Source organism: Haemorhous mexicanus, chromosome 19, assembly GCF_027477595.1.
Source record: "Haemorhous mexicanus isolate bHaeMex1 chromosome 19, bHaeMex1.pri, whole genome shotgun sequence".
NCBI classification, from domain to species: Eukaryota; Metazoa; Chordata; class Aves; order Passeriformes; family Fringillidae; genus Haemorhous; species Haemorhous mexicanus.
Window position 1 is genome coordinate 13,657,201 of NC_082359.1, and position 25,300 is coordinate 13,682,500.

The 25,300-nt window shown below is 53.9% G+C and overlaps 1 protein-coding gene across 15 annotated transcripts in view; it reads right to left on the bottom strand.

Moving 5' to 3' along the window:
- The window catches only part of RIMBP2 (RIMS binding protein 2), a 98,513-nt gene that overhangs the window by 254 nt on the left and 72,959 nt on the right, over positions 1-25,300 (bottom strand). For 6 of the 15 annotated variants that reach the window (XM_059863396.1, XM_059863397.1, XM_059863409.1 and 3 more), the window contains 12 exons: positions 23,964-24,761; positions 20,265-20,416; positions 18,724-19,185; positions 17,432-17,578; positions 16,424-16,582; positions 8,415-8,532; positions 7,100-7,284; positions 6,414-6,582; positions 5,109-5,215; positions 4,192-4,263; positions 3,836-3,970; positions 23-1,483 (listed from right to left, as the gene is read on the bottom strand). In XM_059863396.1, the coding sequence (XP_059719379.1) occupies positions 1,292-1,483; positions 3,836-3,970; positions 4,192-4,263; positions 5,109-5,215; positions 6,414-6,582; positions 7,100-7,284; positions 8,415-8,532; positions 16,424-16,582; positions 17,432-17,578; positions 18,724-19,185; positions 20,265-20,416; positions 23,964-24,761 (2,696 nt within the window). In that variant the 3' untranslated portion in view covers positions 23-1,291. Of the gene's footprint in view, positions 1-22; positions 3,262-3,835; positions 3,971-4,191; positions 4,264-5,108; positions 5,216-6,413; positions 6,583-7,099; positions 7,285-8,414; positions 8,533-11,664; positions 13,120-16,423; positions 16,583-17,431; positions 17,579-18,723; positions 19,186-20,264; positions 20,417-23,963; positions 24,762-25,300 lie in introns of those variants that run through there. The other 9 variants (XM_059863410.1, XR_009488813.1, XM_059863400.1 and 6 more) reach the window with 9 other exon arrangements.

Genomic DNA, 25,300 nt, shown 5'->3' on the forward strand with positions numbered 1-25,300 from the left:
ATTTATGAAACATACTGCACTCTACAAAATATCAAATTATTTATTTATATAAAATATAATACACAACGACTGTACACATGCACACACCCACACAGTACTTTACCACAAATGTAGGCCAGTTACTTTCTTTAATTAAATGTTATCATCTAGCACACAGTATTTTACAGTAATTTACATTGTTATCTGAAGACACAATGGGGAAGCTTTGATCATTCATTTATAAACCTTCCGTAAATTACAAAAAGAAAGGCAGTCTGAAAAGTATGTATAAACAGTAAAAACAATTTACAAATGGACAAGAATTACAAAATAGTAACAGCCAATGACTGCCATCAGGGTGGAGGGTTGGTTTTTGTGAGATGCCAATGTTGCAGTTGGGTTTGACTGGCCTGGCTTTGGGGTTGTGGCTGGAATACGCCTTGTCCTTACTGCAGATGGACTTTAGCCTCAATCTGACAGCAGCAGAATGAAAATGCCTTTTAACCTGGGACTGAGCCTCCACAGAAAAGAACTGGGGGAGTAAAGGGGTTTGGGTGTGCAATTGTTTTTCCCCAGTAGCTTAGAACAGGGAGCCCCAGAACTGGGGGGCTGAAACGGGGCGAGGTTCTGAGGGACTTAGAGGGCCTGGTTCCCCTGGAGGGAGCATGGCAAACCAGGGTTTGGTTGGTGCTGGGGCAGCAAAACTGAGAAGGGTTTAGCACAGCACTTCCACACTCCCAGGAGTCCGTCAGACAGGGCTGGGGGCAGTAAGTGTTCCTCTGGAACCACTGGAGGAGGGAGGATGGACACCGCTGCACACACAGTACATACAAAGTATACGCTGCATATTTATTCGACAGTACAAATCATTGTGCATTAATAAGGCAAAACATCAAGGCTGATTCAACTAGGAGTTTCAAGACCATTTTTGTTAATGATTGGATCCAGTGGGGTGATCTCTCTGAAGAGTTTTCTCCCCCCACTCATGGTTAAGGGAGACTAAAGGCTGAGATTTTTCCAATGGAGTTGCAGGTGTTGAGATGACTTCAAATAAAACCATGTTCTTCTGGTCTTAATCCCATAACTTTTTTTTTTTTTTTAACTTTTTAAAAAATGTTTTTGCAACAGCAAATCCATTTCCCTTTTTTCCTTGCTGTTTTGATTAAGCAATTGGCATGACTCTATTGATGTCAGAGTTAAAAATGCATCGGTCTGGTAAAGTACTGCATAGTCATGAAAGCCCTAGTTTTGACTTTAAAAAAAAAAAAGTACACAGACTGGAAGCTTTACAAGTTGTCCAGGAGCACATGACTCATTTCACTGCACCAAGCTTTTTCAGCAGTTTCTTGCCTTTGGAAAGCAGCCCCTTTTTCTTTTTCGAGGCCATATCCCTGCCTCTCCCGGGACTACCAGAGCCCATCACAGGTGACGGAGGTGACCCGGAATGGAGATGAACTGTGGGGGAAGGTGCTCTCCGGGAGGTACCTGTATTCTCAGGAGGAACCTAGTAGGTACATTGTTATCATTTATTCAATCTTTGAAAGCTTCAAAGCCATCAGCAGCAAGAAACTTGGTAACATCACTAGTCCCATTACCCGCTTAAACAAAAGGGCTGGTTTCTTCCTTCTCTCTGGCTTAAAATACTGCCTGGGCTTGTGGAAAATACATCAATTTAGAGAAAAAAAATAGAAATCGAAAACCCACCAATAAAGCCCAGTTTTGGTTATACCTTTTAAAGGAAATGTTGGATACGCTTGCTTTGCCAGAACTCTGGCCACAAAAGCCACAAAATTGGCTTTGGTTTTTCATTTCAGTACTCTGGTAGTACTAAAATGGAGAGGGATACTTTAGCTATAGATTTAAGAAAAATTAAATGTTAATTACTACAGATTAGCAATCTATAGAAACCAAACTCTTTTCAGAAGAAATTACTTAAAATGCTACGTGATCACTTACTTTTTAATGTCCTTTAAATGCCTTTTCTTTAAAATTGGCTAGCAAACTTTATGTACAGATTAGAGAAGATGGCACACTGGCTTTAAAAAAAAAAAAAAAAGGAAAAAGAAAAAGCTAAAATGAACCTTAATTGCAATCAAAGAAAGCTTAAAGGCCCTGAGTGCTTGATGTGTATGCTGCAGCTATGAGGTTGCTCGATGACAGCATTCCTAAATATTTTGAACAGCTTTTTTTTTTTCAGTCATCAAAAGCACTTGGATGAAAATGCTAAAATTACACATACTCAGCCTATCCTAACTACAGTGCCCAGCTGGCAAAATGGTTGCTATCAATTAAGATGAAATTTTCACAGTAGAATCATGCTGGAGGGAGGCCTGCTAGCTTGCAGTTCAAGTTAAAACGTCAGCAATTCACTGGCTCGTTGTGCAACGGTGAGTTAAGCAAAGGGGCTTCAAGCCTACTTTGATTTTAAATCAAGGTCTAATTCTAATGAAAAAAAAAAACCAAAACAAACCAAAACAACTTGGTAAAGCACCCCAACGTACACCTGAAGATACCAGATATCGAGTCTAATGCATTCATCCAGTGAGCTGCATGTTTCAGGTGGAGACTTTATTGCATTGGTAAACCAAACAGTTGCTAAGATTGCAAACGTCCACTGCCAGGACAGCCCCGGTCAATTGTACCACGGGAGGGGATTGCTTTCAGAAGCCTTGAATAGTTGGTCTGAGGCAAACTGGGGTATAACAGATCGTGGAAAACACATTTTAAGGCAGACAATTTAAGTAGCTGTGTTTGAGTGTAGTGAGTTTCAGAACCAACTATCCCCTTGTAAACTACCGTCCGTGCCAGCGGCACTGCTGGTTCTGCAGGGGCTGCAGCTGTTGTGCTTTCCTCTTGACACGGGAGCTTGGAATTTTTACATCCCAGCTTGGCTAGCAATGCAATATGCAGCTTTGTTTGTAGGGTAGTTAGACATCAAACTCTCCTCTCTATGTAAACATAAACATTGAGCTCGGGAAGAAATATGTTCCAACCGCTGACCTTCGTACAGGGAGGGCTGCTGGATTTCAGAGTGCCTGTTTTAAAGGATTTGTCTCCCAAGAAAGGAGTGCACTTGACTAGGTACAGCAAAGGCATACAGCCTGTTCTTCCGTGGCCAAGGGGTTTGGAGACATATTTCTTTTCCTTTCCCCCACAATTAAGTTTCAAGACTTGCATTAGATAGCCAGGTAGCTTTAATTGAAATCTCTATTGGTATCTTCAGTTGCTCACTTACGTGAAGGCTACATTGCCTTATTAAGGTGTGAAATGAACACTCTTCTTCTGTTTCCAAGCAGATGAGCAAAGAAATAAAAATATATATAAAATATATAATATATAAAAGTATTGCAGTGATGAAACAAAACCAAAAATGAGATACTCTAAACATGATTAATTCTTTCATGAAAGAGAAGTCTCTGAGCAATTAACTAGCGCCAGTTGGAACAGGAGTTGTAAGGATTGAGAGATGACCACTGTCAGTCCATCAGCTGCAGTTACAGTTTGTATTTAGAGGAACACTGGCACCAGTCTTTTGTGCACAAGAACCTTTTTAGTAAGAGCAGTTTGGGAGCCTTGGGAAATAGCTATCACCAGGAAAGGGCTGCTCAAATCCAGGCCATAAAGGACGGAGCTGCAGTGACTGCAGTCACCCAGTCCGTTCAGTTCCTCCAGTTACAAACGGAACCAGCTGGAGAGGGCTAAAGCCATTGTCCCTCAGGTTTTATTTTATGTACTTGAAAGATAACTTTAAATGGGCACATGAATTTAAACGTAATGTCAAAAATAATGTCTAAATTACACATGGGAAGAATGGGATGGCAGATGGAATTTAGGTGCTCCTCAGAGGGCTGCTTACCCTTTTGGCCTTGGCTCGCGTGGGCGTGTCGTGGGCGTAGCGCGAGGGCGCCTCGGAGAGAAACACTTCCACATCGTCAGGCACTTCTTCGAGGAAGTTGGAAGGAACCAGCCCCTTCTGTCCATTGAGCTCCCCCTGCCAGCAGAGGGAAGGAGCAGTGAGTGCTTCCAGCCCATCCCATCTTTCCCAAGGAGGCAGGGACTTATTGCTGCCTACTTCAAAGCTGGAGAGGAAGAGGAAATTCCCATCTAAGGCCCCTGGGGAGGCTGAGAGCTCACACAGTTCCACATCCCCTCCCCAGGCTGGTGTTTGCTGGGGCTGGGAGCAGTTTGGGGTGAGCAGCAGACCCAACTTACATAGTAAAATCCATCTTCATCGATCTCACCGAAGACAGTGATGATGTCCCCAGTGCAGAAGGTCAGCTCGGCCTGCAGGGGAGGAGCAGGGACAGGCAAAGATCAGCCTTTCTTTATTAACAGGGAATCCATTCAGATTTCTCCCCGCTCCTTCATGTTAAGTCACTGGTGAAACCAAATTATCTCTGACAGCCAAACCTCTTGTTTTCTCCCTTGGGGTTTTTTCCTCAGCTTGCCAAGCCCAGCCCCTGTCCCACTGCGTGTGGGCACCCACGGGGCCCCTGTGACCAACAGCCGAGACATTCAGGCCTTGAAGAACCTGCACAAGCCTTGAACTGCAGCTTCAAAGGGTCCCTAAATCCATCCAGGGGGAAGGGGAGCAGCTTGGGGGGGGACATGGCTCAGCCCTGCTCTGCGAGTGCCAGCACTGAGGTGCAGAACAGCTCAGGGCATCACCCAGCCCAGCCCCTGGGGCACAACACTGCAGCTGTGCTGGATTCTCCTCAGCAAAACCTCCCCAGTGGGCAGCTCCTCTCGGATCAGCACCCAGAGCACCGGGCTCTTTTAACTGTCCGTGGCTGAAATGCAATTAGGGCAGGGCTTTTAAATGATGTTTAATTTCCTGTGGTCATGGGAGAGAGAACAAACAAAATCTTTGCAATACATCAGCACGATTTATTTGATTTGTTGGCCAAACTACTTTGAAACACCATAATTTAGAAAAAGATTTGGTTCAATGAGAAACAGAAAACAACCCAGGCTGTGTTTTAAAGCACTAAGTCCCACATCTTTCAAAATTCACTTTCTCCTTCTACAATTCCCCAGTTAAAACCAAAACCAAACAACATTTGAGAGGCTGACTGAGGCGGCTCACAGGCTCTGTGCCCGCAGCCCCACGGGCTCAGCTCTGCCCCTACCTCCACATCCACGTTGGGGGAGCTCTCCCTGGGGTCGTAGTCGTAGAGGGCCACCATCCTCCGGGTGGTCAGCGGCTGCTGCCGGCCCCCGCGCCGGCCCCCGCGCTCTGCCAGGGGGGAGAGAGGGTTACTGCCACAGGCACGGCCACAGGCACTGCCACAGGCACTCAGGTGTGCATACAGGTACTGCAGGTACTGCCACAGGCACTCAGGTGTGCATACAGGTACTGCAGGTACTGCCACAGGCACTCAGGTGTGCATACAGGCACTCAGGTGTGCATACAGGTACTGCAGGCACTGCCACAGGTACTGCCACAGGCACTCAGGTGTGCATACAGGTACTGCAGGTGTGCATACAGGCACTGCAGTTACTGCCACAGGCACTCAGGTATGGATACAGGTACTGCAGGTGATGATAAAGGTACTCAGCTACTGATAAGTGCACTGCAGCTATTGATAAATGCACTGCAGCTATTGATAAGTGCACTGCAGCTATTGATAAATGCACTGCAGCTATTGATAAATGCACTGCAGCTATTGATAAGTGCACTGCAGTTATTGATAAATGCACTGCAGCTATTGACACAGGCACTGCAGCTATTGATAAGTGCACTGCAGCTATTGATAAATGCACTGCAGCTATTGATAAATGCACTGCAGCTATTGCCACAGGCACTGCAGCTATTGATAAATGCACTGCAGCTATTGATAAATGCACTGCAGCTATTGATAAATGCACTGCAGCTATTGCCACAGGCACTGCAGCTATTGATAAATGCACTGCAGCTATTGCCACAGCACAGCCCTCTGCAGCTGCTGCTCACAGCCTCCCCAGCAGAGCAGGAGCAGCGTGGGCACCGCCCTGGCACAGGTGCAAGCCACAGTGGCCCCAGCAGCACAGGTAAAGGTGTGCCCCACACAGCTCACAAGCAGTAACCAGCTGTGGCCTGGCTCTCCCTGTTCTCAGGCACAGAACACCCAGCTCACTGTGCACAGCAGGCTCCACAGCCCAGGGACTGTGCTCTGGGCCCAGAAATATTCCAGGACACAGCTTCTTATTTATTTACTTTTTATCAGAAAAGAAAGCAACAAGTGGAGTGCTGGAGCTGCAGGTCCCCACTTGCAGCAAATGCTAAGACCAGGGTTAAACAGCAGCTGTATAAACTCATCCAGACACTGACACAGAATGTGTCCCCTGGGGCAGTAAATGACTGCAAAATGTAGATGCATCTGCATAAAGCCAGGAGGTAACTGCAGCCAAGCTCAGAGAGCCAGGAGTCTGAAGGAAAATGTATTTTCCCTTACCTATTTTCTCAATTGGAGTGTTCAAGGGAAGGAAACCTTGTTTAAGGAGCTGATCCATCATCTCTTCATCATCTGCCTGTATCTCAGAGACCATGTTACAGGGGATAAGGCCAACTCGTGCACAGGTTTCCCCACGGTAAAACCCATCAGCATCCTTGTCCCCATAAACCTGACAGTCAAAGAACAATCATATTGGTCAAAAAGGTTTTAGCATTTAGGAAGCATCTGGAAAATGCAGCAGCTCTGCTCTGGTACAACCCCAGCACTTCTGGGCTGTCTGCAGCAAAGATCCTCCCTGCAGCAGCTCTTCCTGCAGGGGTCCTGCCAGTGGACACAGGGAGCCACAACTCTGGACTTAACCTAAATCTTTAATAAAGACTGGCCCTTACTATCTACAGCGACTTCAAGATTTTTGTGATCATTTTTAAGCCCTTAGCACCAGATATTAATTGCCAGGTCCAGTGAGATTTACAGCCTGAACCTCTGAAGGAAAAGCCCCTGAGGTCTGATCACACGGGCAGCTCTCCCCCAAAGGAGAGCCTGTCTGTAAAGTGTCGTGGGTTTTTTGTAAAATGTCGTGGGTTTTTGTAAAATGTTGAGGTTTTTTGGCAAAATGTTGAGGCTTTTTGTAAAATGTTGAGGTTTTTTGGTAAAATGTTGAGGTTTCCCGTGGTCTCAGGTCTCACCTTAATGATCTGTCCCTCCTTAAAGGGCAGCTCCTCCTCTGCAGCATCGGGGTTGGGGGACATGGTCAGTGGGTCGTAGTCAAAAAGTGCAACAAATATTCGAGTAGAAAGGTCTTCTGTGCCAGGATCTGTTTCAGACTCCTCATAAATGTCTGGAGAAAGACGGTCATGACCACCGTAGCCATCTGTGACAGCAAATTCAGAAAAGAGCAATTCAGCAATACAAGCTGGCCTCATCACCCAACTCTCCCAGTTAATATTTGAAACATGTTTGGCATTTCAGTGAAAAAAACCCAAACCTCACTGCATGTCCTATAAAGCTTGGTGGGTTTTTTGTTTTTTTGGTTTTTTTAATTAGAAAGTTGCTATTTTAAAAAAAGCTTATAAAGCCTGCACTGGAAGCTGGGCTGATCTCCTGGACCAGACTGACATTTGCACAGCTCAGGTAGGAAAGCCATGCTTGTTAGGTTTGCAAGGGTTTGCCATGAATTAATGAAAAAAGTAGTCAAGAGGATGGCAGGTGAGCACAACACGATGGCTGATGGGTGGCAGGATGCACGGCTGGGGGAGGCCTGGATGCCACAGGGATCTCACTGGCCACGAAGGAACCTGCCAGAGGTGAGACCCAGGTGTGTGTGAGCTGAGCCAAAGGAACCTGCCAGAGCTGAGACCCAGGTGTGTGTGAGCTGAGCCAATCTCCCTGGATGCCACAGGGATCTCACTGGCCATGAAGGAACCTGCCAGAGGTGAGACCCAGGTGTGTGTGAGCTGAGCCAATCTCCCTGGATGCCCACACTGATCTCACTGGCCACGAAGGAACCTGCCAGAGGTGAGACCCAGGTGTGTGTGAGCTGAGCCAATCTCCCTGGATGCCCACACTGATCTCACTGGCCATGAAGGAACGCGCCAGCAGACTCCCTCTGAGGTGAGACCCAGGTGTGTGTGAGCTGAGCCAAAGGAACCTGCCAGAGGTGAGACCCAGGTGTGTGTGAGCTGAGCCAATCTCCCTGGATGCCACAGGGATCTCACTGGCCATGAAGGAACGTGCCAGAGGTGAGACCCAGGTGTGTGTGAGCTGAGCCAATCTCAGCAGCCCCGGAGGGGAAGCCAAGGCTCCCAGCAGTGCCAGGGGCTGCACTCACACCCTGGCAGCCCCAGCTCACCCGCTCAGTCCAGCAGAGCTGCCTGCAGCCCATCTCCCCCCTGTGAAGCAGGAGCAGCCTGGCTCACTCGGGAGCCTGCTGCTGGGTCTGAGGCTCTCCTCCCCAGCTCTGAGGCTGCGAAGAACAGGAATGCACGGCTCTGTCCAACTAACCAATGGAGGGGACCAGCAGGGGCCGAGACCTTTGTGGCACTGCACTGCCATGGGAGGACCTTCGCCCTGCGTGCTCCACCCTGTCAGGCCGTCCTGCCGAGGCTGGGTTACCTAAAAGCTAAAAAACAACAACAGAAAGAACAGGCTGGTCAGTTCCACGTGTGAACATCGTGGTTACATGGCTGGCACGGATCGGGTCAGTCACAATTGGAAGCACAAGCTCTAAAGGCAACTAAACTTAGTTTTTAACTGAAAGGTTAGCTGAAAAGTGAGCACTGCTGCCTGGCAAACCTGCAAAAGAAAAAAAATGGTTCCCTGATTTATGGCAGAGCTTTGTAAACCAGCAGTCGCACGTCAGAACGAAAAGAAAAGAAAAGAATAATTTTGGAAATATTCTTTTGCCTTTGTTGTTGCGGCTAAGGTGGCGTTAGAGTGTCCTGAAGGGCAGGCTGAGAGCTGAGCAGGTGGGGCTGCCCTGGCAGCCTGGCACACCTGGCAGTGCCAGCCCTGGAGGTGCGGCTGGGCAGCAGGGAGCCAGGGCACTCTGGTGGCCCTGGGCACTGCTCCTGGTGGCCCTGGGCACTCTGGTGGCCCTGGGCACTGCTCCTGGTGGCCCCGGGCACTGCTCCTGGTGGCCCTGGGCACTCTGGTCCTGGCCTGGCAGGGCTGCAGGGTGAGGGCAGAGCAGGAGGGCTGCAGACCCCACCTGGGCACAGCTGGCTCTGCTGCCTGGGCACTGCAGGGGCTGTGGGAGCTCTCCAGAGCCTGTCCTGCTGTCACTGGCACCAGCACAGCCTGGTCACCACTTCGGCTGGGAGGAACTGTGGGGTCACTGCAGCCCGAGCTGGGAGGCTCCAGGAGCAGCAGCTGACCCCTGCTCTGGTGTGGAACACAGCAGGATGGAGTGTGCACCCTGGGGTGCTGCAGGCAGAGCTGGCTCTGCTCCCTGTGGAACACAGCAGGATGGAGTGTGCACCCTGGGGTGCTGCAGGCAGAGCTGGCTCTGCTCTCTGTGGAACACAGCAGGATGGAGTGTGCACCCTGGGGTGCTGCAGGCAGAGCTGGCTCTGCTCCCTGTGGAACACAGCAGGATGGAGTGTGCACCCTGGGGTGCTGCAGGCAGGGCTGGCTCTGCTCCCTGTGGAACACAGCAGGATGGAGTGTGCACCCTGGGGTGCTGCAGGCAGAGCTGGCTCTGCTCCCTGTGGAACACAGCAGGATGGAGTGTGCACCCTGGGGTGCTGCAGGCAGGGCTGGCTCTGCTCTCTGTGGAACACAGCAGGATGCAGTGTGCACCCTGGGGTGCTGCAGGCAGAGCTGGCTCTGCTCTCTGTGGAACACAGCAGGATGGAGTGTGCACCCTGGGGTGCTGCAGGCAGGGCTGGCTCTGCTCCCTGTGGAACACAGCAGGATGGAGTGTGCACCCTGGGGTGCTGCAGGCAGAGCTGGCTCTGCTCTCTGTGGAACACAGCAGGATGGAGTGTGCACCCTGGGGTGCTGCAGGCAGAGGGGGCAGAGCTGGCTCTGCTCCCTGTGGAACACATCAGGATGCAGTGTGCACCCTGGGGTGCTGCAGGCAGAGCTGGCTCTGCTCCCTGTGGAACACAGCAGGATGGAGTGTGCACCCTGGGGTGCTGCAGGCAGAGCTGGCTCTGCTCCCTGTGGAACACAGCAGGATGGAGTGTGCACCCTGGGGTGCTGCAGGCAGAGCTGGCTCTGCTCCCTGTGGAACACAGCAGGATGGAGTGTGCACCCTGGGGTGCTGCAGGCAGAGCTGGCTCTGCTCCCTGTGGAACACAGCAGGATGCAGTGTGCACCCTGGGGTGCTGCAGGCAGGGCTGGCTCTGCTCCCTGTGGAACACAGCAGGATGCAGTGTGCACCCTGGGGTGCTGCAGGCAGAGCTGGCTCTGCTCTCTGTGGAACACAGCAGGATGGAGTGTGCACCCTGGGGTGCTGCAGGCAGAGCTGGCTCTGCTCCCTGTGGAACACAGCAGGATGGAGTGTGCACCCTGGGGTGCTGCAGGCAGAGCTGGCTCTGCTCCCTGTGGAACACAGCAGGATGCAGTGTGCACCCTGGGGTGCTGCAGGCAGAGGGGGCAGAGCTGGCTCTGCTCCCTATGGAACACAGCAGGATGCAGTGTGCACCCTGGGGTGCTGCAGGCAGAGCTGGCTCTGCTCCCTGTGGAACACAGCAGGATGCAGTGTGCACCCTGGGGTGCTGCAGGCAGGGCTGGCTCTGCTCCCTGTGGAACATGTCAGGATTCAGTGTGCACCCTGGGGTGCTGCAGGCAGAGCTGGCTCTGCTCCCTGTGGAACACAGCAGGATGCAGTGTGCACCCTGGGGTGCTGCAGGCAGAGCTGGCTCTGCTCTCGGGGCTGTGTCCCTCACACCTGGAGGCTCCTCTGGACATGACTGGGCAGACATGCAAACGGTGCTGCAGAGCATCCCTGGCGGGTGTGGATGGCCCTGGGCTCCCTTGGCAGCAGCTCTGTGCCTGCATTCTCTGCAGAGATGCAGTCTGCAACTCCAAAGGCAAGAAGAGATGGTCTGACAAGGACGGCAGCGTGGGGACAGCGCGGAGATAAGGCAGAAAATGGAAATGATGAAGCTGTGACTCCATAAATCTGGGTCACTGTCACACTGGGGGAGAATCTTGATTCTTGCCTTGAGATGTTCCATGATAAAGAGCAGATCCTGAAAATTCTGGGAATGAGATGAATAAAAACAACACGATGAAATGAATTCCTTGACAATAATAAAAAAAAAATTAAAAATATGGATGAAGCATTTCTCCAGTTAAAAATGCAGCTTGGTTTTGTTGGTTTTTGGTTTGGTTTTTTTTTTTTAGAGCAACATTCAGATGGGCAAAATAAAGAAAAGCAATCTTTTGGAAAAATTATAGTTCAGCTAACCCTTAATTAAAATTTAGATTCAGTTGTCCTTTAATAAAAGCAGCCATTATTGTAATTTGTTTGGGGGGAAAATCATTGCAAAGCAAATTAATCTGATTTCAGCATGACACAAAAGAGGACCATAAATGAAAATGCAGAGTAATAAACCAAAGTGGATGGGGAAGAAAAAGAAATGGGGGGAAAATGTAGCAGATGGGTCCAAAGGACAGACTTTAAAAATCAATTTGGGAAAAAAAAAAAAGAAAAAAAGAACAAAATAAGGAACAAAAATTAAAGAGACTAAAGAAAAGAGACTGATTCGGCAAGCAGATGTTAGAAGGAAGATACTTCACACACCAGAGAGTCTTGTGCATCTCTGAGGGATGGCTGAGCAAGGCCAGCAGCCGCCCCAGGCTCGGCTGCTCTGGGGGGGCTCCTCCAGCCCCGCTGGGCTCTGCGGCCCCGCCGAGCCCCGGGCTGCTGCTCCCCGGGCTCCCCGACATCCTCCTCGATGCTGCTCTGCCGGGTCAGCGTCCTCCGGCGGGCCAGCAGCGGCCGGGGGCCCCTCCGGCACGGCCAGGGCTCGGCGGGGGCTGCGGCAGCGAACCCGGGCTGCTCTTCATCACTGCCAGCCCTGGGTCTGAAACTGCAACGGGGCTCCTCTTCCTCACTGCTCCTTTGGGGTCTGAAACTGCAACGGGGCTCCTCTTCCTCACTGCTCCTTTGGGGTCTGAAACTGCAACGGGGCTCCTCTTCCTCACTGCTCCTTTGGGGTCTGAAACTGTGCTGGGACCGCTCTTCATCACTGCCACCCCTGGGTCTGAAACTGCGCCGGGGCTCCTCTTCCTCACTGCCCCGCTGGGCTCTGACAGCAAACCCCGACCGCTCTTCATCACTGCCACCCCTGGGTCTGAAACTGGGCCGGAACTCCTCTTCCTCACTGCCCCTTTGGGGTCTGACAGAGTGCCGGGGCTCCTCTTCCTCACTGCCACTCCTGTGTCTGACACCCAGCCGGGGCCGCCCTTCATCACTGCCCCGCTGGGCTCGGACACCGCGCCGGGACCGCTCTTCATCGCTGCCCCGCTGGGGTCTGACAGAGGGCCGGGGCTCCTCTTCCTCACTGCCCCACTGGGCTCTGACAGAGTGCCGGGGCTCCTCTTCCTCACTGCCCCGCTGGGCTCTGAAACTGTGCTGGGACCACTCTTCATCACTGCTCCTTTGGGGTCTGCCACCAAACCAGGACTGCTCTTCCTCACTGCCACTCCTGTGTCTGCCACCAAACCAGGGCTGCTCTTCATTGCTGCCACTCCTGTGTCTAAAACTGTGCCGGGACTCCTCTTCCTCACTGCCACTCCTGTGTCTGCCACCGAACCAGGGCTGCTCTTCATCGCTGCCCCACTGGGCTCTGGCACCGAACCAGGGCTGCTCTTCATCGCTGCCCCACGGGGCTCTGGCGCTGTGCCGGGGCTCCTCCTCCTCGCTGCCGCAGTCCAGCCCGCTGTCGGGGCTGCGGGACAGGCCCTGGCTGCCTTTGCCCCCTCTCTCCTCCAGCTCCTGCAGCCCCGGCACTGCCCTGGCCCTGGGCTGCTGCTCTTGATGGCAGCAGGGCCTGCGAGCTCTGGGGCCTCTAGCTATTCTGGGGTTCTTTCTATAGGGCATACCTAAACCCTGCTTGTACAGCACTTCAGGGTATTCACCGTCCTCTTCAGCCACTTCTGGGATACTGAAAAGCCTTTTACTGTGCCGTGTCTGCTGGGGAAAGCCAGGCTGTTCCACAAAAGTGGCTTCAGTGGTCTTATTCTTATCGTACTCCTTAAGATTATGTAATGTTAAAAACCAGACAGGGAACAAAGAGTGTGTGGCAAAAATAAAATGGGAGGGAAAAGGGAGAAAAGAAAAATAAAGACAGAATTAGTTTTAGAGCAATGGCAAACGTAAGACATGCAGCTTATATTATGGAAAGGATGTCATGCTTTGAATGAGATCTGTGGAAAATAAAGACGTGGTTCAGAAGTTGCTGGGTGCCAGGTACAAAATGAGAGGTCAGCACAAACATCTGAGGGATGCTCTTAACAGGAATAAACTCATGCATTCGAAACGGGGTCATGGAAGCCACGCAGAGGTGGATGAGGATGGCACTAAAACTCCTCCCTTGCCCCGTGCCAAGCTGCCATCTGATTGTCCCTGCAACCAGAACCCACAGCTGAGAATGACAGCTCTGCCCCAGCAAGCTTGCTCGCTTTGCATCTCCTAAAGCTTCCTATGCAAGCAGTAAATCTCTTCAGTCTCCTGTCAGAGGAGAGCTTTTCCACAGCCATCGTCAAAGGAGTTCTGGTTTCCTTCCTAACATTCTAAAAAACCTGCACCATTTTTACAGCTTGGCTTCCAGGGACAGCCCGCAGGGACACAGCTGCTCTCTGATGTCCCCTGGTCTGCACTGCCACCAAACCTCACCAGGACCTGGTGCCTGCTTCATAAAGCAGTGCTTGGCCCTCAGCCCGTGAGCCCAAGCACAAGTCTCTGTTTGTGCCAGAGGCAGGTAAGAACTGTCCCAGCCCAGGTAAAGCAGCATTCTGGACACGCAGGTACATCCACAATTTCCCATTCCATTTCCAAAGCACCGACCAAGAACCTGGAGTGCCCTGGCTCTGGGAGAGGGCCGGGAGCACAGGGCAGGGGTGCAGGCTCTGGCTGCCAGGATTACTGATTCTGCACCAGAGATCATCTCTCCTTGTGCCTAATGCCCGGATCAGGGGCACCTCGGGGCTCAGAATAACAACAGATCCTCCCGGAGGTGTCAGCACATCTCTCATCTCTCTGAGCACTCCAAACTTAGCTGCCTCCTGACCTCGGCCCCGTCCAGGCACAGGGAACTTCCCAAGTCACTTCAGACTGGGTCACCTACTTTCCTTTGTTGTTAAAATGTGTGTGACACCTGTGAAACTTGAGATAAAGCACCACAGAAGTGAGAAAAGATCAGTAAGCGTGAACTACATCAAGAGAAGCCTGCAAAGCTCAGCAGGTCAAAAACGATTTCCCACACCAGTGAAGGCTCTGGAACTTTCTCAGTACCAACACTGGTAATACTAATTTAAATCCAAGGAGTCAATACCCCTTCTGATGCATAAAGAACAGTCTGGGCGTTATTCTTTTGGCCAGGGGAAGGGGATCAGTGGGCATGCAGAAGGATTTTGGTTTCAGCCTCTCTCTGGTGCAGCAATACAAACATTGCTAATTTCTGCTTTTGAAAGAGAACCTGTCTCACTGCAGACAGCTCAGAATAAAGGACTGAATTCACAGCACATGAAAGCAGTCACAGCAATGGTCAGAGTTCTTGTATGCATGACAAAACAGTTCTGATTTTAGTTAAATGACAGCCTACTGAGGAAAAAGTTAACCTGTGGGTTTGTGCTTTCTAAGAAAACCCAGTTGTGTACTTACTACACACAGGAAAAGCAAATACAATTCAGACGTACAAATGCAATATGGCAAATACAGATTCAGTACTGGGTGTGCTCAGGGTTCTGCACATGCTTTAGTTGTTTTTCTGCAGTTTCGTTCATGATGAATATTCCTGTACTAAAGCAATATTTCTGGAACATATTTCCTGCTCTCTCTGGCGATTCCCTAAAATTCAGAGCACAAGGAGTTCAGATAAAGCATTGATCAAACAAAGCTGAAACAACTCCCTTTCTCACAGGAAGGCTTTAGGGTTCTGGCACTAGCACTGGGTACACGGACAAATCACGCACACAGGAAAAACAGAAGTGGCTTTGTGAGTCTTCACAAACTCCTTGCTCAGAAACAACTCATTTTTCGGGGTGGCACATGCAGTATATCTTCACAGAGACAGGGAAGGCCCCCAGATGCAGAAATTGCAAGGGCAACAATCACAGAGAGGAAAACAGTCCATTAGTTCAGGGTTTATCTGTCAGACAATGAAAAAATCCAAGGTAAGAAATGCACTAAAGCAGCCCAGCTCTGCCCTCTGGCACAGAGTGGGCTTTAGTGCCTGCAGGAGCCCTGAGGCAGCACCCAGGGGTGCCCAGGCTCTGGGGGGCTGCAGGCAGCACCCAGGGGTGCCCAGGGGTGCCCAGGGGTGCCCAGGCTCTGGGGGTGCTCCAGGAGCTCTCAGGCAGCACCCAGGGGTGCTCAGGGGTGCCCAGGCTCTGGGGGGCTGCAGGCAGCACCCAGGGGTGCCCAGGGGTGCCCAGGCTCTGGGGGGGCTGCAGGAGCTCTCAGGCAGCACCCAGGGGTGCCCATTGGTGCCCAGGGGTGCCCAGGCTCTGGGGGGCTGCAGGAGCTCTCAGGCAGCACCCAGGGGTGCCCAGGGTGACCAGGGGTGCCCAGGCTCTGGGGGGCTGCAGGGAGCACCCAGAGGTGCCCAGGGGTGCCCAGGCTCTGGGGGGGCTGCAGGAGCTCTCAGGCAGCACCCAGGGGTGCACAGGGGTGCCCAGGGGTGCCCAGGCTCTGGGGGGCTGCAGGCAGCACCCAGGGGTGCCCAGGGGTGCCCAGGCTCTGGGGGGGCTGCAGGAGCTCTCAGGCAGCACCCAGGGGTGCCCAGGGGTGCCCAGGGGTGCCCAGGCTCTGGGGGGGCTGCAGGAGCTCTCAGGCAGCACCCAGGGGTGCCCGGGGTGCCCAGGCTCTGGGGGTGCTCCAGGAGCTCTCAGGCAGCACCCAGGGGTGCCCGGGGTGCCCGGGGTGCCCAGGGGTGCCCAGGGGTGCCCAGGCTCTGGGGGTGCTCCAGGAGCTCTCAGGCAGCACCCAGGGGTGCCCGGGGTGCCCAGGGGTGCCCAGGCTCTGGGGGTGCTCCAGGAGCTCTCAGGCAGCACCCAGGGGTGCCCAGGCTCTGGGGGGGCTGCAGGAGCCCTGAGGGAGCACCCAGGGGTGCCCAGGGGTGCCCAGGGGTGCCCAGGCTCTGGGGGTGCTCCAGGAGCTCTCAGGCAGCACCCAGGGGTGCCCAGGGGCGCCCAGGCTCTGGGGGTTCTCCAGGAGCTCTCAGGCAGCACCCAGGGGTGCCCGGGGTGCCCAGGGGTGCCCAGACTCTGGGGGGGCTGCAGGAGCTCTCAGGCAGCACCCAGGGGTGCCCGGGGTGCCCAGGGGTGCCCAGGCTCACCTTGAGCGCGCCGTGCGAGCCGAGGCTCAGGCGCCGCCGGCCGCCCTCCTCCAGCTGCATCTCGGAGTAGAGCTCCTCCTCATCCTCCTCCAGGATGTCGGACAGGTCCGAGCCCCGGCTGCTCTCGGTGTGGTACTCGTCCCCCAGGCAGTAGTGAGCCTGAGAGGGCACAGGAAGCTCTGCTGGAGCTGCTCATCCTGCTGAGCCCCAGCAGCCAGGCCCAGGCGGGCTCTGCTCTGCTGGAGGTGGGAATTCTGTCCTGTGCAAATTCCATTTGCCCACTTATCACTGTAATTCAAGGAATCCACTCTCAATCCCTGTGCAAATTCTGTGGCAACTCTGTTTCGCCCATTCTGTTCTGCTCTGCTGGAGACATCCCATGGAAATTCTGTTTTGCCCATTTATCACCGTAACTCAAGGAATCCACTCCCGATCCCAGTGACACAACAAAGGGCCTCTCCATTCACAGCACCAAATCCAGTTCTAGCCTTGACTAAACTCCCCTCAGTAAAGAGGTCCTTCATGCATCAGTGCCCTTGCTGACCAAACTGCAAAAGCCTGAGGATAATTCACATATCACCTGCCCTTTGCAGCTGTTTGTTACACCACTTGATAATTTAAAAGTGGTCAGCATTTAACTCTTGCAGCATATTGCCACCATGACGGATCCTCAACACAGGAAGTCAGATCTTTGGCTAAAGTTTTTTAAACTATGCCAAGACATAAAAAATTTTCTCTTTCCCAGACTTTACATCTCTCTTGAAAGTAATCTAAAAAATTATTTAATATTTGTTTTCAGTGGGATCAGACTAAAAGCTGTTTGGTTGTGCAGAACACAAGGAACAGGAGCATCCCTGCCCATGGCTCAGCCTGACCTGTGTCACAGCCTGTGTCACAGCCTGTGTCCCCAGCCCAGCACAGCCCCGGGAGTGCCCTGGCAGAGCTGGCCTCCAGGAACCCCTCTGTTCCTGCTGAGCCCCTGGCACAGCAGCCAAGCCAGGCCCTCACCTGCTTCCCGAGCTCGGACTCCTTCAGGAAATCATCCACCGAGGCTCCCCTGCGCTTCACCCTGGGGGAGTCGTAGCCATCCTCCTCCTCCTCGTCCGAGTACGGGGCTGCGCTGCTCCTCTCGCTGAAAACGCTCCTCCTCTCCATCTGAGGGACAGCACAGGGACACTGGGGACACTGCCCTGCACCCAGGACACGGGTACAAACACTCCTCCTCTCCATCTGAGGGACAGCACGGGGACACTGGGGACACTGGGGACACTGGGGACACTGCCCTGCACCCAGGATACAGGTACAAACACTCCTCCTCTCCATCTGAGGGACAGCACGGGGACACTGGGGACACTGGGGACACTGCCCTGCACCCAGGACACAGGTACAAACACTCCTCCTCTCCATCTGAGGGACAGCACAGGGACACTGGGGACACTGGGGACACTGGGGACACTGCCCTGCACCCAGGATACAAGTACAAACACTCCTCCTCTCCATCTGAGGGACAGCACAGGGACACTGGGGACACTGGGGACACCACTGCCCTGCACCCAGGATACAAACACAAACGCTCCTCCTCTCCATCTGAGGGACAGCACGGGGACACTGGGGACACTGGGGACACTGGGGACACTGCCCTGCACCCAGGACACGGGTACAAACACTCCTCCTCTCCATCTGAGGGACAGCACAGGGACACTGGGGACACTGGGGACACTGCCCTGCACCCAGGACACAGGTACAAACACTCCTCCTCTCCATCTGAGGGACAGCATGGGGACACTGGGGACACTGGGGACACTGCCCTGCACCCAGGACACAGGTACAAACACTCCTCCTCTCCATCTGAGGGACAGCACAGGGACACTGGGGACACTGGGGACACCGCCCTGCACCCAGGACACAAACACAAACGCTCCTCCTCTCCATCTGAGGGACAGCACGGGGACACTGGGGACACTGGGGACACTGCCCTGCACCCAGGACACAAACACAAACGCTCCTCCTCTCCATCTGAGGGACAGCACAGGGACACTGGGGACACTGGGGACACTGCCCTGCACAGAGCCCAGCCCAGCCCAGAGGAGCCCCAGTGGTGCCACAGCCCAGTCCAGCCCAGAGGAGCCCCAGTGGTGCCACAGCCCAGCCCAGAGGAGCCCCAATGGTGCCACCCAGAGCCCAGCCCAGCCCAGAGGAGCCCCAGTGGTGCCACACAGCCCAGCCCAGCCCAGAGGAGCCCCAGTGGTGCCACACAGCCCAGCCCAGCCCAGAGGAGCCCAGCAGGAGTTTGCCTTTACCCTGTGGCTCTCTGCCACCCTCTGTGCAGCTTCTCTTGCCATGGCTTTTGCGACGGTGTTGGGGACCGGAGTGCCTTGGGGCTGGGGCAGGATTCTGTTGGGGGACGGAGACCTCCTGCCCTGGAGGTGGCCGTGGAAGGTGGGTGGCTCCAGCATGTGTCCGTGCCCGGGGGACAGCGAGCGAGTCTGCTCCCAGGACTCATCCCGTTGGAAATGCGGGCCGAAATGTTCTTCTTTGGTTTCTGGGGCTCCGGCACTTGCTAATGGCTTAGATTTGGGAGCAGTCCTGGGCTGGGGGGCTGGAGGCACCAGGAGGTCGGGGGGGATGGCAGCGGGAGCGGAGTCCAGGGACTCGCCCTGCGCGGAGAGCGTCCGCACGGTGAGCTCGCGGGCGTCCAGGGCGCGCAGCCGGGGCAGCTCCAGCGCCGCGCCCTCCGCGGCTGGCAGTGCCACCTCGGCCACCTGCGGGCACACGGACAGCCCTCAGCCCCGCGGCACTTCAGTGCTGCTGTGCTCTGCCTCAGCCCTGGAAGGTGGACGGCCTGTTCCAGGCCTGTGATCACCCCCTGGAGTGCCATGGATCTGTAATCCCACAAGGCTTATTCTGCACCCACCCTGACTCTCCCTGTTAAGCTGTGGGGGAGACCACAGGCTCTCTCTTGGCCTTTTTCTCCCCCTCTCCCTCAGAAACCATGCTGCTCCCGGGGCTGGGACCCCCAGTAATCAGCACCCTCATCTAATTAGCACCTCAGAAGCCATATGCAGTCTCCTTGCCTACCTGCTGCTACCAGGGAACACACAGCTTAGGGGGCCTCCAGGGATCCCCTAAACGAACTGCTACACCCAGCCACCTGCTGTCCTCCCCCAGCCCCCCGGGTGCAGCCCCCAGACTCTCCCAGAGCCCCCCGGGTGCAGCCCCCAGACTCTCCCAGCCCCCAGACTCTCCCAGCCCCCCAGGTACAGCCCCCAGACCCCCCAGAGCCCCCCAGGCACAGCCCCCAGGTTCTTCCAGCCCCCTGGGTACAGCCCCCAAACCCCCCAGAGCCCCCCAGGCACAGCCCCCAGGTTCTTCCAGCCCCCCAGGCACAGCCCCCAGGATCTCCAGAGCCCACCGGGTACAGCTGAGAAGCCTCAGAGAAAAAGGAAAAACAATAATTATCTCATCTGCTTCTCCTGTGTTTTGCTGCTTTGGAATGTGGTTGGGGATTGTTTATCCAACAGGTGAATTGGTTTGACTTAATGACCAATCACAGCTGGGCTGTGTGGGGACTCTGGAGAGAGTCACGAGGTTTCCATTATTATCTTTTAGCCTTCTGTCTGCGTCCTTTCTCTATTCTTTAGTACAGTTTGGAGTTTATGCTTTATAGTTTTATATAGCTTACAGTTTTTATAGCATCCTTTACCAGAACATAGATCACAAAACAAGAAATTAGCCTTGCAAGAAGATGGAGTCAGACTCATCATTCCTCCCTGTGTGGGGACACCAGGAGACAGCCCACGTCCCTGGTGCCACAGAGGTGACAGAGGTGCCAGTCACTCACCCGCTGCCCTTTGGCATAGACCCCGTAACCAGTGACGCTGGCGCCGTGGGACGTGCCCGTGGCCGACAGAGCCGGGGGCTTCCAGCACACCTGGAGGGTCCCTGGCGCGCTGCCTGCCCGCACAGACACCTCCTGGGGGGGGGCTGGAGGACCTAGGAGAGATGGGAGCGGTCAGACAGAGCTCAGAGCACAGGGAGCCGGGCTCAGCGCGTTCCACAGCTGCATAAAGGACAGCTGGGCTCAGGGTCCTGCCCCTGCACCCACTCCAACCCCCCCAGTAACCTCTGAGGGCCCTCAGTCTGTGTTAGTGGGACAGCACACCAAACACCTCCTCAATTGAAAGGCATCCAACAGCTATAAATAGCTCTACTTGGGCCAGGAAGCCAGAGTAAAAATATCACAGAGATTATTAGTTCATAAATTTTTCAAGCATGCTGTTGTGTTAATTGAAGCACCAAGCCCTGAGCAGAGGCTGCTGCTGGGGCAGGGCTGGGCTGCAGCCACCTCTGCAGAGCAGAACTCAGGGCCTGGCTGCTCTGAGATTGCTGCTCCCAGCCAACGAAACACAGCCAGATCCTGCTCATGCACCACAGAGGCTAAAATGCCTCAGCTGTGCTTGATCTGTGTGCAAATATCACACAAGAGCCCGGGCAAACTGCCCGTGCATCTCACTGGTTTGCTGCCACTCAATTTCGTCCTCCAGTGGACGTGGAACTGAAATCATGGTCATGTTCAGGACAGCACAGACACACCAGGGAGGTTTTGCTCACACCACCCCTGCATCTATAAAGTATTTTTATCTTGCAAGCTGAGAGTATGCAAATTGACCTAATACTATTCTTGGCCAAGAGAGATTTTGGTTCAGGATTGAATGTCAGCTTTCCTGGCCGTGGTATTTCACTGACAGCCAGCACTCCCAATGCAGCAAGGCTGCTCAGCTTACAGAAAGAATGCATCTGATCCAACCCAGCATCCTGCCAGTGACAATGACATCAATCTGCTCCTGCAGGGGAAGTCACCTTCCTTCCATCCTCCCACAAGGGAACAATCCCCGGGGTGTGTGTCCTGCCCTTCCCAGGCTGTGCAGAGCTGGGTTTAATAAACTGCACTGCCGAGGCTCAGCATGGCTCCTGCTTCCTCCCACCATCACACGGGAAATGATTCCTGGGGATTTTCGATGGCCTCGGCCATCAGCATAAATGTTTGTTTTGCAATTCTGCTGCACTTTGCTCCTCACGGGGTTCTTTACATAAATTAGCTCCAAGAACTGCAGCAGCCCCACTGGTCCTGATCCTGTGCTTATTTCTATTTTTAGAGCTGAGTGCCCAAGAGAGAACCCTTGTATTTTGGTGTGAGCAATTCCACTGCTTTGACGAATCAAGATGAGCTCAACTGCATGACACTCTGTGATGGCAACTCCCATCACTGACTCCAAACTCATCTTTTCCTCTGCCCCAGGGACTCTGCCATCAGGCATCAGCCTCTAACCACCTCACCAGCTGCTGCTTTGTTCCCTCTGCACAGCAGTGAAAAGCTGGCTTGTTTCTCTAGAAGTGCTCCCAGGGGAAGGAAGCAGTGGGGAAGGTTCTGGGAGCTCTGGCTCCCAAAGCTGAGGCTTCACTGCACCTCAGCTCTCAGCAGAGAGCAGCTCTGTGCTGCTCAGCAGGCTCCACAGCTAGAGGGAGGTACAGCTTGGCCTGGAAAACCCTCACTCAAAAGGCCTTTCCTAAATAGCACAGCTGAAATAAGTCCAGGCCAGCACCCAGGCAGTGCCCCCCACCTGCCCAGGACCCATCCCAGGTGTGAAATGCCCTCCCCTCCCTGCACCCTGCACTGCCACCCACCACTGAGCGAGCCCAGGCTGAAGAGGAGTGTGGGAGCTGAGCACATTCCCCCTGGAGCTGTGCTGGCACCCAAACAGGAGGCACAGGAGCTTCACTGCCCCTGCTCCCAGCCCTGCTGCCCTCCCTGGCTCCTCTCCTCACTCAGCCAGGGAGGGAGCAGGATGGATTCCTGCCCGTGCTGGATCACACCCTGCAGGATGGGAGGGAGCAGGATGGATTCCTGCCTGTGCTGGATCACACCCTGCAGGCAGGGAGGGAGCAGGATGGATTCCTGTCCGTGCTGGATCACACCTGCAGGATGGGAGGGAGCAGGATGGATTCCTGCCCCATTCTGGATCACACCTGCAGCCAGGGAGGGAGCAGGATGGATTCCTGCCCCATTCTGGATCACACCCTGCAGGCTGGGAGGGAGCAGGATGGATTCCTGCCCGTGCTGGATCACACCTGCAGGATGGGAGGGAGCAGGATGGATTCCTGCCTGTGCTGGATCACACCCTGCAGGATGGGAGGGAGCAGGATGGATTCCTGCCTGTGCTGGATCACACCCTGCAGGCAGGGAGGGAGCAGGATGGATTCCTGCCCCATTCTGGATCACACCCTGCAGGCAGGGAGGGAGCAGGATGGATTCCTGCCCCATTCTGGATCACACCCTGCAGGATGGGAGGGAGCAGGATGGATTCCTGCCCCATTCTGGATCACACCCTGCAGGATGGGAGGGAGCAGGATGGATTCCTGCCTGTGCTGGATCACACCCTGCAGCCAGGGAGGGAGCAGGATGGATTCCTGCCTGTGCTGGATCACACCCTGCAGCCAGGGAGGGAGCAGGATGGATTCCTGCTCCGTGCTGGATCACACCCTGCAGGATGGGAGGGAGCAGGATGGATTCCTGCCCCATTCTGGATCACACCCTGCAGGCAGGGAGGGAGCAGGATGGATTCCTGCCCCATTCTGGATCACACCCTGCAGGCAGGGAGGGAGCAGGATGGATTCCTGCCCCATTCTGGATCACACCCTGCAGGCTGGGAGGGAGCAGGATGGATTCCTGCCCCATTCTGGATCACACCCTGCAGGATGGGAGGGAGCAGGATGGATTCCTGCCTGTGCTGGATCACACCCTGCAGGATGGGAGGGAGCAGGTTGGATTCCTGCCTGTGCTGGATCACACCCTGCAGCCAGGGAGGGAGCAGGATGGATTCCTGCCTGTGCTGGATCACACCCTGCAGGATGGGAGGGAGCAGGATGGATTCCTGCCCGTGCTGGATCACACTCTGCAGGCAGGGAGGGAGCAGGATGGATTCCTGCCCCATTCTGGATCACACCCTGCAGGCAGGGAGCAAACCCAGCTCAGAGTGCTGCTGATGCTTCACCTGCCAGGGGCCACTCGTACCTGAGCGTCCCTTCAGAGGCACCCAGGGTCTGAGAGACTGAATATCTGAGGGTCTCATACTTGGCCATGATTAGATGACCATGGCTAGGTGAATCTATAAGGAAAGATACTCGGATTTTTTCAGGGGCTGCCACACCCCCCCAAAAGGATGAGATTATCCTTCAAATCCACTGCTGTATTTCTGCTCTGGTTTTCAACTCTGCTTCAATGCTCTTGAATAATGGCAAATGACTGACAACACTTACCAACACTCCTAATGCAAAAGCCAGGTGGGAAAAGACCTCAGACTCTCCAAAACACACTGAATCTGTTGGCTTTACAAATTCAAATTGCACAATGAAGTTAATTACACCTTCACAACCAAAATGCACTTACATCCCCTAAACGCTGTGTAGGTTAAAGTATTTTATCTGGTTATTTTCAGAGAAATTCAACTGAAGAGTTTTGGGGGAGGGAGGAAAATCAAACCTGCTGGCAATGTAGAAAATTCCACAAAGGCTTCCTTCTTCTCTCGTTGCTCCAAGGGAAGCTGCCAGGGCATCTGGTGGGGCTTTGCCATGACCTTCACCTTGTAGGCCATATTGGGCTTCAAATTAAAAAAATGGTACTTGTAGCTAGCAGCCTTGACAATGTCAAACTCCTCCTCGTTCAGGAAGATGACGTGGCTGTAGTTGCTGTTTGTGGGGAGCCAGGAGAGCTCGGCAGAGATCTGGGTGATGTTGTCCACGCGGAGGTTGGAGGGGGCCACGATGACGTCCTTGCCCACCAGCAAGGTGCACTGCAGCTCGTCGGAGCTGCCCTTGCTGGTGATGCTCTGGATGGATATCCTGTAGGTGCAGGTGGAGGTGTTGAGCTTCTCTATCAGGGCTTTGGTCCTGCTGCCCAGGGCGATGTTCATCCTGACCTCCTTGTCCACCAGCACGTTGTAGCTGCTGACGGTTCCCCAGCCGGGCGGCACCAGGGGCGGCTCCCAGCCCACAATGACACTTTTGGCGAGCTGCTTGATGAGGGTGATTTTCCTGGGGTAAGGCACAATGTCTTCTCCGATCTCGTCGATGTTGACGTCCAGCGTGCCCGCGCCGTTGCTGAGCACGCTGCTGGAGTCCAGCTGGCTCGGGGGGCTGAGCTCCAGCTCTCCCTCCAGGGCGGCCCCCGCGCGGTTCAGCAGGTTCTGGTCCTCAACGCTCGACAGCCGCGCCTCGTTGTCCTGAACAAAATCCACAAAGTTCGAAGGGACCAGTCCTCTCTGTCCATCCAGCAGCTCTCCTGGAGAGAAAGAGCAACGCCATTCAAAACCCTGAAGGAGAGTCTCGGGGTCTCTGCTGCTCAGTGACCCCAAAATGTGTCACAAAGTCTCTTTTCCCAGGCCGGCGCTCGAAGAAGGAGTCAGGGCTCTTCAGTTCTCGGTCTCAAGGTTGTTTATTGTTCCTTATCTATAAAATTCTTTCTCCTGTCCAGCCAAGGTCTGCTCAGCAGGACACTCAGGGGCACTCTGCCTGCCCCGGGCTGGTGCTGTCTTTTTATACTAAAAACTATGTATACAATAGTTACAATAACTTCCCAATGCCCATCACCTGTGTTAGACAGTGAGCTTCTACCTTAAACCCATCCAAAAGTGCCACCATCACAGCAGAAGATGGAGGCCAAAAAGAAGAAGGAGAAAGGCTGGACACACCCAGATCCCTCCATCTTGCCCCCGAACCCCCATCCTAAAAACCCCAAAAATCTATTTTTTCACCCTGTGATAAATTCACTATCACTCTGCTTTAACTGTCGTGGCTTGCAGATGCTCATACAAGGTTGGT